Source organism: Gavialis gangeticus, unplaced genomic scaffold (assembly GCF_001723915.1).
Source record: "Gavialis gangeticus isolate Ggan-Ray unplaced genomic scaffold, GavGan_comp1, whole genome shotgun sequence".
Taxonomy (NCBI): domain Eukaryota; kingdom Metazoa; phylum Chordata; order Crocodylia; family Gavialidae; genus Gavialis; species Gavialis gangeticus.
Genome location: NW_017729032.1, coordinates 18,864,353 through 18,875,947, shown reverse-complemented (window position 1 = coordinate 18,875,947; position 11,595 = coordinate 18,864,353). Strand labels below are relative to the sequence as shown.

The 11,595-nt window shown below is 40.6% G+C and overlaps 1 protein-coding gene across 5 annotated transcripts in view; it reads right to left on the bottom strand.

The window, feature by feature from the left end:
* FAT3 (FAT atypical cadherin 3) overlaps positions 1-11,595 on the bottom strand; it is a 745,318-nt gene that overhangs the window by 72,447 nt on the left and 661,276 nt on the right. For all 5 annotated transcript variants that reach the window (XM_019524814.1, XM_019524817.1, XM_019524818.1 and 2 more), the window contains exons 16-19: positions 10,835-10,972; positions 6,859-7,002; positions 4,672-4,869; positions 716-1,514 (exon numbers count right to left, since the gene is read on the bottom strand). In XM_019524814.1, the coding sequence (XP_019380359.1) occupies positions 716-1,514; positions 4,672-4,869; positions 6,859-7,002; positions 10,835-10,972 (1,279 nt within the window). The remainder of the gene's footprint in view (positions 1-715; positions 1,515-4,671; positions 4,870-6,858; positions 7,003-10,834; positions 10,973-11,595) is intronic.

The following is an 11,595-nucleotide window of genomic DNA, read 5'->3' as shown; positions in this document are numbered from 1 at the left end:
AAAGCAGTGCTATCTAATCTATACTTAGTATTCTGTTACAGTGCTTTAGAGCATTCATTAAAAGTAATGGTACAACTGCTACTGGCCTTTGGATTTAATAAAGGCATTTCAGCAATATTACTGACTGGATCATTTGAATTCCAACATCTATGAACCTACATGAAATCCCTTCAGAGCTGTGTAACCATGGCAGTTAAAAAAAAAGTGTACCCCTGAAGCCCAAGAGCAGGTCTAAAGGTCAGCAGCACTGCTTGCTCCCAGTGACATAATCAAATAGGTTATTGGTTTCCACCCCTCCTGACTGAAAAGAGCCTTTCCACCTTTATTGCTTTGGTTAAAGGTCATCCTCAGTTTGAAAATGCTGGTGGCAGTCTCTGAGGTCTGGGTAGTCCTGAAACAACAGCATTCTGTGTTGTCAAAGACTGGGTGGCAAACTGTACATCCTCACCACAAAAAAGGTCCTTGACAGTTTCAATTACGGTGCTTCCAGGGAAGTAGCCTGAACCACGAAATGTCGAAGTTCACCAGCTTCCAGTTACATCAGTAAACACAAACAATTCCTACCGAGGCTCAGAAATCAATTCCCACAATACATCTGCCAAATGCTTTTTAAATAACCAAATTGAACTGCCCCTTCTAATCTGCATCAGGGAAATAAAAAGCATCCTAACTTGTGATGTGTGAAGACAGAAGTGGAAAAGGAAGTAGCACTCACCGTTGCAAGTGCAGCGCACATTTCTGTAGAAACGAGGACACACGAAACTAATCCGTGCAGTGCTATAGGTCATCAGGGAATGAGAATCAATAGATAGGCTTTGCTCACAATGCTGTTCCTGACAATCCAGTCCTGAACAATTCTTCTCCAGGATAGCAGAGATGCGAATCACATTTTCCAAATGTCTCCTTGCATTGGTGAGCTTCTGAATCAAATAGGCAGGCTTATAAAATCCACCATTGTGCATCTGAACTGCAAACAGCATGTCAAGCTGATTGGTGCCTGCCACGGGCTGAATACTGATAATATGCAGGCTGTCTTGTTTCTGGGAAAGCACAGCGTTTCGCAGGGTGCGTCGGAAACCATGCATATGAAGCCCCACAAAATCCTCAGGAGAAACATTCTCAAATCGGATGGTAACTGTGTTCTGCAGCATTTCCTGTATCAGCTGCTCAACATGGACTACAACATCAATAGGCACTTGGAACCGGCCATCACTGACAGAAACATTCAGGATATACTTGCCATTATCCAGTCCTCCGAGGGCAATGATCTTTCCATCGTGGCTGTTAACCTTGAACAGACTTTTCTGCTCGGAATTTAGGGTATAAGTGAGGACGTCGTACACGTCTTGATCTGTGGCATGAATCTTCCCAATGACACCCCCTGGAAAGTCATCTTCCATAGTGACAATAAATATCTCTAGGGAAATAGCTGTTGGTTTATGAATGCTTTCTTCGATGACCCGTACCTGAATGTAGGTGTGGGACACCTGTTGAGGCTTCCCAGAATCTTTTGCCTAATTTAATTTGAAAAAAAAAGTGCACACATAATTTAGTCAAAAATATCTCTCCAAGCTATACATATTTACATAGCATCCATCATCATGAAGCACTTTCAGAGCACTTTAGACATATATTTGCAAAATACACAAAGAGGAGCACTTTGCAATGCACCGCAACACTGCAATCAGCCGTCTCTGAAGTAGCACCAAGAAACTCCTGAGAAAATGAAGAAAACTATGGGTGTAGATATACAAGATGAGTAATTAACACAAAGTAAGTCACCCAGATTTCACTCCATGGTAAATTTACTCAGTAGAAAGGACATATTATCAGCTCTCCTGAGCTGGCTGCCGACGGTTGGCATTACTACAGAAGATGGCCACTAGGGAGTAGAGCAGCTGCTTTGCAGTGAGCAAACAGTTACAGAGATGAAATGGCCTGGGGGAGCCATCACATGACTGGCATACCAGTATAACTTTCTGAGGGTAACTCTGTCTAAGAGTGGCATGACTTACACTGCCCCTTGTAGCAAACATAGTATACGTCTCCTATGTCTGTATACTATATTTGAGCAAGATTGCAGGGTGGAACATATAGATCGATACATAGTCCAAGTGGAAATGTGACCAGGATCACCACTGACAGCACAATGGAGGCATTAATGTCTTTGATTTAAATGATTATCATGATGGAAAACAAGTCAGTCCTATCTCAAACAAACAAGTGTCATTTAGTGAATCATCAACACTACTTTCTGCGGCAACTTGGAAGTGTGCTGGAAGTTTCTGACCCTGTTTACTTTTGGAGGAAGTAAGGAAGTTAGGATTTTTTATGTTGTCTTCTATACGGCTTTACCTGAAGCAGTCAAGAAACGTGGTTGAAACAGTGAAAATTTATCACTCTCAAAAATGAAGATGCACATTCTATTACTAACAATAAAACATGAGAGCAGAACAGAGCTCGGACAGATGACTCCAGGGCCCGGAGACCACATGATAGCATCATTTGCACTTTTTATAGAGAGCAAGGGAGTAGGTATGAGAAAAATCCAAGGCCATGCTGACAGAAGGGAGTGCTAACTTGGATCAATGTCCTTTTCCTGCGATAATAAAAATGTTACATTCAGCTCACTATTCAGATTTACTACTCCACACATATACTCAATCTAAAGGAGGCCAGAAGACTAAAGATAATACTGAATGTAGAGATTTGAATGCAGTTATTAAAATTAAAAAGGCAAACATGTAGAAGGAGGGTAATTATACACATGACTTCAACAGCAGAGCTGAACGCCCCTGAACATCATTTGTCACCACCTTGAACAGCAGTGACTGGGAGAGTTTACCAGAAAAGTCGAGCAATTATTTTGTGACTTCCCACCTCTCAAATTTAAGATTAAATTTTAATTTTAAAAAATGAGTGGTCCTAGTGGTAAAGCAGTGAGAATTTCTGAATCTGCAGTATTTCTCAGAATTTGAGTGTGTCATGACCTGCCAGTTGGGCACATGCAACAGTGGCAGTCTGAAATAGTTGTTCAGTGCAAAAATCCCTAAAGAAAGGAATATGGAGATTTAGGTGAAACATTAGGAGAAAAAAAAAACTAGCTGTAAAGCTAGCTGAGCACTTGAACAAGTTATCTAGACCCCTGACAGACATTACACTTAAAATGTGATTAGCAGGGATCTTGGTTTTCTCTGATTTAAAAACACCCCAATTGTTGGGTTAAAAAACAGTAATCCAAAATCTACATTTTTCTGTGATCAAAATGAAACACCACTATATATCTATATATCTGTGTGTGTGTGTGCACGTGTGTGTGTGTGTGTGTGTAATCATGGAACAATGCGGATTTTGGGTTACTTTTTAAAACCTGAAAATTGGGTATGTTTTTAAATCAGAGAAAACCAGGATCCCTACTAATCACATCTAAAGATTAGACAATTAACCCCAGCCATGTGTTCATTCAATTAATGGTGCAGTAAAACTGGGAATAAACTACATAGTTACATGGAAGATATGTAATAACTTTGTATCTTGTTCCCATTGTGCCATAACAGAATGTGTGGCCAGGCTGATCAGCTGACCTGTGCTCCCAGCCTCCGGACCACATGGAGCCCTAGACTCTGGCACCCTCCCATTGAGAATGGGAGTACAAACCAGCTGACTGGTGCTCCCAGCCTGGAGCCCTTGACTTTTACAATGAGACTTGAAGAAAACTGGTTGCAGTGCTGATGATGGATGACAGATCATTAAAAGTATCTTGATTTGAAATTTTAACTAGTGTCTAACATTAATTTGAGGTCCTTTAGCTCAGAACCAGCATACAATTATGCTGCCTCAAACATTCCATGGTATTGCATCTCCTTGAAAAGCAGGTCACAGGCTATATTTAAAGAAATTAACTAGAATAAAATAAAGGGCAGAGGCCTGTGCTTGGGGAATTATGGGACTAGTACTCTGGACTACTTCTGTGGCCTGTTCATTTAGACCTGTTCATTTATTCCAGTGAATCTGTTGCATCACAATGTTTCCCCACCTTTGTATGATAAGAAAAACAGACAATGCCCTTTTAAGTCACAGGTTACAAAAAATTACCCTAATTAGAAAGTTTTTCAACAGCAACTTTGAAGCTAGTTACCAAGGCTTTTATTATAAACCCTGTTTTCACATTCCTTATGCACTAAGCTGACCTTGAAAATATGATGTCATGAATGCTTGCTGTATTCCTGAAAGCATGATTAAATTTATGCCTAAAGACAAGATGTGATTTTTTTTCTATAACAATATTTTCCCATTGCTCTTTTTGTTGTGTGTTTATATGTATATAAGGCATTTTTCCTCTACTTTCTCCCTTAACTTTATAAGAAACTAAATGAAAATCTTGAATCACAAGGCTTGCTGCTCACAAAATCCATTTTGGACAAATAAAATGAGCAAGGTGGCCAGCTACCTATTTGTATTTACATGAAATAGGATTTGATAGCAGCAAAGAAATTGCACTATATTGAGCATTGCATATTGCAACACATTATATTTAAATCAATTAAAATCAACCCAAAGAAACAAGTAACATAAAAATAGCAGCAAATATAACCTCACATGAAGGCAGGGATCATTCCTTCCCCCCCCCCCCAAAAAAGTCTTTGCTTATTCACACAGATAGAGCCATACCTGCACGCAGAGCACATATTCAGTTGCTACCATATGCTTGAAAATAACTGCAGATCTTAAAACTCCATGTGGGTCCAGCGTAAATTCCTCCTCTTCGTTGCCAGTCAGAATGGTGAAGGTAAAGGGAGGGCCATTGTGAAAAGAGTCTTTGTCCATCACTACGAGCTGCAAAATGCTTGTGCCCACTGGTTTATTTTCCTTTTCACATATACACAAGACATAAAGAAAGGCGTAAAATGACAGATCTCACCACTTTGTTCAACTAATGTTTACTATTGAAAGCACAGAAGGAGCTGTTCTTTTCCTTCCCCCGGGACGAATTACGCGGCAGTAGTTACATGATTCTGTACTGTGCTAGTTGCACACTGGCCACCCAACCAAATTAAAAGGAAAAGGAGAGCTAACCAAGAGCAGAATCTGCCCAGCCTCCAGTGAGACATGTTTCCAGGCGGTTGTTACTCTCTGTATCTAGTTAATAACAACGCATAGGCTACATAAAGGGCAGAGAATTTTAAACCCTTCTCTGCTCATTATGTAGTTTGGGGCTGGGCACCCACAACTACATTTGTGAGACTATCGTGTGTTGACAAGGCTGGCTCTATGTTCTGCATGTCTCTTTGACCATTTTCGATATTAAGATAATCATGCTGTTATGCTACTTTGTGACTGTTTATATGACTACATGCCACTGTTAAATGTCACAATGTGAAGTTCGGGGTTTCTTGCAGGACAAACTGAAACAGATTGTAGTTTGGGATTTGTGCCCCCACGTTTTCACCCCTACCAGTCACCTATGTTCCAGACACGCCATCAAGTCAAGCAGGGACATTACTATTGCTGTGGATTTGATGTGAAAGGTTCTTTATAACAGATGGCAATAGAAAATAAGATAGAGATGTTTTCAAGATACAGTATTTATTAGTCAGAGCTGTAGAAACTCTGGGATATCATGGGATAGGGCAATCTGTGGACTGCTCATTTTTCTGTCGCCTGTTCCTGAAACATCTCCTGACTTTCTAACCAAAGAAAGCTTGAACCCCTTGTTTAAAAATATGGGTTTTCATTGTCCATCTAGGTTAGGGACAGACATTACACATAAACTGGTTTAAGCGATCAGAAACTGGTTTAAACCTGTAACAGCACAGACGTTCAGTGCACACAAATCAGTTTGAGAATGGCTAAAACCAGTTTGAGATAAACCTGGTTGAATGTAGTATCAGACTTAACTGATTTGGCTCAAACTGGTTTATGCAAGACCCCTTTCTGGTTTAAATTAAATCAGACTCCCCCAGCATCCCGGCATGCTCTCTGGCTGGGCGGGGCTCTCTGCTCCACAGCAGGTCTGGCCCCTCCCTTCTGCTCCCTGGCTGCAGCGTGGGCAGTCTCTTCAGGCATCTGCCTGGCTTCTGCTCTTTGCCCCCACCCCCAACTCTCCGCTATGCAGTCATTCTCCTGTCCCTCATACAGTATTAGCTAGCAGACCACATGCTGGCTACCAGGACAAAGGTAGAATCAACAGATAGCTGGTAATGCCCTTCTGTTTTTTTAATGGGGTGATAAACATTTCCTGCTGGGCTGTTCAGGAAGGGGGGGATGACCCTCCCTAATTAGAATCCTGTACGGGCCTGGCCACGCCCCCCTCAGCTCAGCTCTGTGCAAGGGAAGGGAGGGCTGCTCTAGTGTCCCCCCATCTTCTAGCCTGAGCCACTGCTGGCATGTGCCTGCATTTTTGGGATGTCTGTCTGGTTACAAAACTGATTTAGCTTAGCCAGGTTAGACTAACTTGCAAAGACTGAATCAATTCAGGCTCAGGCTTTCTGAATGTCTGTCCCTAGCCCTAGGGGATGGTCAGGGAGTTTCCTTGTAGGAGAGAGACAGAGCACGAGATGGCAACTGGAATTGCTATTGTTGAAGAGGAAGAGAAAAATATTTCTGAAACCAGAGAGAGTTTTCTAGAGCACCTGGGATAATAATAAAATCTGTGGCAGAACCTAAGGTTGAAGAGCCTTGGTAAACACAAAAAGTATCAAAGAGTTAATAAAACACACGCTCATCCTTTTCTTTAAAGAAGATAATTTGATACACCCCAGGCTGAGAAATCATTAAGAAACAACTTAACTGTAACAAAATGCCTTCATATTGTAAAGATGAACAAAGATTTTTTTCTTATAAGTGGGATAAACTTACTTGAATTACAGCTGTATAGTTAGCTGGTGTAAATAGGGGGCCATTATCGTTTACATCCGAAATGTCTACGTTGACCGTTACAGAAGATGACAATGGAGGGACTCCGCTGTCTTTTGCTTGAATAACTAATGAATAACCAGACACCTGTGAAAACATTAAATCAGTGTGAAAGATTTCCTACATTTTAGCTCTGCTACCATTCAACATCCTATGTGCCATATACCATATTCCATGGAAAAGATGTTCAGCCTCGTTACTCTCTGTGCCTTTTGTATAACATTTCCCCATTTATTGCTAAACTATGTCCCAAACTCTGTTTTATAAGGCTATCAATAATCCTAATGGCTTCAACATATTAAAATAACTATTAGACGATGTGTTTTATAGATAACGGCACACTTAAAAACAAACAAACTGTATGCTGCCTTGCATATGATATTCCAAACCAGCTATTACAATTGTAACCAACATGCATGAAGAAAAAATGCTTTCCCATTTCTTTAGTGTGTCAGCTGAAACTTTGTAGCTGGAACTGAGGTTTTAAAAATGGTTTCCAGGAATCTTTTATAAATGATTTATCACAGTGTATATGATTATTGATTTAACACAATATTTCTAACATGGCATTTGTGAATACCAAACTAAAGTTCACAGATCAGCAACTAAAATATACCAGTAAGCACTGTGGATGGCTGTGAGCTCTAGTCTGTTTGTAGCCCATGGTTTAAATATGTAGTCTGCAACTGAGTAGTATCAGTGCCCTGATGATAGATGGTTTGTGGCTATTTCTATCAAGGATACTCAAAAAATCTATTCTTTTAGTGGCAGCTAGGTAATACAGTTGCAAATTATACATCTAAGCAAGGGCCACAATGGCAGTATGGCCCTCAACCACCATCCTCTCACTAAGCGCAGGTCACAGGGTGCCTGCAACAGATTTGATTTAAAACAGCAATACAGCACCTAGAGAAGGACTTTCCTTTCTCCCTCTCTCTTCAGACAGGCTCTGGCTGGTTCTGAGTTGTTGTCTTTTTTTTCCTTTGCCCTGCTGCCTATGGCATTTTTGTTTTCTGGTTTTGCTTTTCTTTGCCCTCTCTCTCTCTCTCTCTCACCCTGGAATTTGGATCTTAATCCATGTATTCACCCCTTCAAAATGAACACATTTTCTGTGTCTGAAAGTTTAGGTCTGTATGTTTTATTTATATCAGACTGGTTAGGACCCTCACTGGTATCCTACTGTTTGTCTGATATCTTATGCATTCAGAACTAGCCTTGTCACACTCACTGAAGAATATCAGAGGCAATGAATCAAATTCTGTCCTGATGTTAGCAGGTGCAACTCCATTCACTTGCTAGGACCTGTGATGCTCTTATAAAGTATGTGTATAAGTATTTGCTGCATCTAGATACAGCCTGTGGATGATGGTTTGATGGTATGAACTGGCTGAACTTTAAGTCTTATGAATCCCTGTTACTGTGCACTGCCTCATGCTCCTTGTGCTGTGGAGATCTGGGAGTGGTGCCAACATTTCAATCTGCAAATAATTCTTATCCAGGGAGAGAAGAGGAGTAACTGTATTCTAGAAAAGAGCAGTTTTCTCCCAATCATTGTGTAATGGGGCTGGGATTTGGAAAGTGGAAATCCCTCAGACAGAAGAACAAAAAAGTATCAGTGCTGGGTTATAAAAATCACAGCACTAAAGGGTGCATATCCCCTGCACTCTTAGGGCTACTGTCAAAGAATGTGGCCCCACATACCTGCTCCTGCTTACGTGCACCACACCTGGATATATAGTGGGGAAGACACTGTACAGGTATCGCCCACTGCATTTATGGGTTTGCTGCGTGCAAGTGGGAGAGCGAGGGTAGACCCATGCCTTTCAGTGGCAGTTTTGGTAGAGCCAGGGAAACATAGTAGACAAACTCTAAGAGCTTATTGGCACAGGGAACTCAAAGGAGCTCAGAGAAACTAAGCCTAGGTACAGACATTCAAAAAGCCTGAGTGCAAAACTTCTGTTCTGTTATAGGTATAGACTGGTTTTGTGTGCCAAATTTATGTTCTGTTATGTCTAGATCAGTTTTCAATCACTTATACCAGTAAAAATGTAATGTCTGTACCTGGCCTAAGGAAGATAGGGCAAGAGAGAGAAACAAGAGGCAGGCTTTCATGGCAGAGAAGCTATATTTGTAGCTGTGGAAGCTGGTGAGGATAAGCCAACTCATCATACAGAGGAGAGAGACATGATGATTTGTAGAAAAAGCCATGTACAGAGAATAAATCCTAGATTTCCCTGTTCTAAGCCCAAAGGATGCTCAATAGGGCTTAAGAAAGTGAGACAGGGAAATGCAATGAGAGAGTGTCTTTGCTTTGTTTAGTTCTGTACAGAGCAACTGAGCTGGATCCTTTGCAATGCCTGTGAGTCTGTCTGCTTCTAGTATCACATATCTTTGAAGAGGTAAATCCCAAACTCACCATACCCATAAGACTAGAATTCAGGAAGAGAATCCCCATATCTCAAAAAGGAGACGGGGTGGTTCAACAATGCCTTTGAAGCCTATGGCAGCTAGCTATGAAGAGGAAGAGACAGAGAGCCTCAATCCAGAAAGTCTGCCAGAGAGGCAAGGGAGGAAAGTTTTGCAGTCTCCCATAACCACTAGAAGCTTAGGAACACACATCTAGCACCTAAACATGGGGATCTGGGAGTGCATGTGTACCTCTGTATTTACTGCACAGCTATTCTAAACACAAACACAAAATTTAAGCAATTTAAGGCTGTTTAGTTAAGAAAACTATAGCAGGGGGCTAAGCTTTTTTGGCAGGAGTGCCACAAGCTAGCCCCACACCCTCCCCAAGTGCCACTCCTATCCTTTTCCCCTCCATGCTTTGCTTTCTGCTCCTTGCCCCATCTGCCATTGTACTGCCTGTCCCTTCCCCAGTCTGCTGTGCACCACACATAAAGGCTGCCTGTGCCACTTGTGGCACCCTTGTCACAGGTGGGCCATCCCTGATCTGTAGCATATATACTTTGGTCTATAGATTACAGCAAAGAATGGATGCACAGACATTATCTCCATCGCATCAGTATCTTTAGCAACCTGCAGTGAATCATTCTGCTATGAGGATACTAAATACTGACAATTTAATCCTGCTTTCACCTTAATGCGAAGGGATATTTGCCTTTGAATTAAGTAGCTTTGCTGCCAATAGACATCTTTTCCATTTGAGCCTATATTCATTTTTTATAATCCTGATTTAGCACTCTAGTGCCACTGGTATTGTTTGGAGACACTGGGTAGGGATATCTTTGCATAGTGCAAAATTCCTGAAGTCATGTAACTTTCTCCAATATTCTCAGGGTAAAAAACGGTAAATATAGTTTTTTCAAAAGCTGTTAATTGGTAACAAAAGCAGGGTGATAATAAGTTGTCCTGGGTGAATGGATGTATCAGGATAAACAGAACAGTGACATCAATCTAATATAGCACCTGTACAGTTGAACAGGTTCACAACAATCTTCCTAATGAAATTTTTCACACGGTATCACCTTATGGCAGTGGTCTGGGCTCCATGCTTGGTACCATGTTTAAGAGCATATTATAATCAAAGTTGCATACATAACAGTTTGTACATGGGAGAAAGAGTGGCAGCTCATTAACAGGCTACAGCTGCCTTTGTTGCCACATGTGAAATCTACACAGGTTTATCACACCTCCAGGTTTTGCCAGACTTGATCTCATTTCCTATGACAGCAGCGGATATGAGTGCTTCAGCAAAGGCTCACTCAAAAATATGATGAAGAGGAGGAAGAAGTTGAGCAATATTAAAAATAGGTAATAGACTATTTTATGGTAACAAGTATAGACTGTGAAAATGACCAGCCTGTAATAATATGCAAAGCCAAAACTAGAGATGAAGTCAATATCCATATACAATTTAAAGTGAGATAAGAAAGAAGCTCAGTGCATGTTCACTTACCCTCTCTCTGTCCAATTTCTTTTTAACCTTCACAAGTCCCAAAACTGGATCAACTGAAAATTCATTATCTCTATCACCATTCACTATGGAGAAATGAATCTGGCCATTGGAAGGACTGTCCACGTCTTCTGCTATCAACTTTTTGGAGAGAAGAATAAAATTAGCTAAGTAAACAAGGAATGATTTCTAGTTTAAACATCCAAAGGAATAACTTCATATTCTGTCAAGTTAGTACATTTAAATTACATGTGTGGGTTGGTATATATGTTTTCTTATGTTAAATCATGAATCTGGGATGCTGAACTATTTAGACGCGTCAAAACTGCATGCATATTATGCATATTGTAGGTAATCATACTGCTAAACACAATCATTTAATTTATTTATGCCACATTTTAGAGAAAAATATTTTTGAAAATGCTTTAAATAGTTTTGGAGCTGTAGCCTGGGGCTTTCAAAGGAAGCTGCAGGAGTTGAGTAATTTACTATAGAAGCAGGGTGCCTACCCCCCTAAAAGCCTTTGAAAATCCCAGCCTTAAAATTAATTTAATGCTACTAGTTCAAATAAACCTTTGCTTATAAATCCAGAAGTTATTTTGTAAAAAAAGTCTTGCAATGCTGAGGTGTGATAGCTTGCATGCCAGAATCGCTAGATAGAAATACTATTTATTTCCCTGAAAGGCCTTGAATTTTGCCTCTCCAATTTGAGATAACATCTGTTTCTAGCTCTGCTGAATCATGAGATATCAGATGTTAAAGCC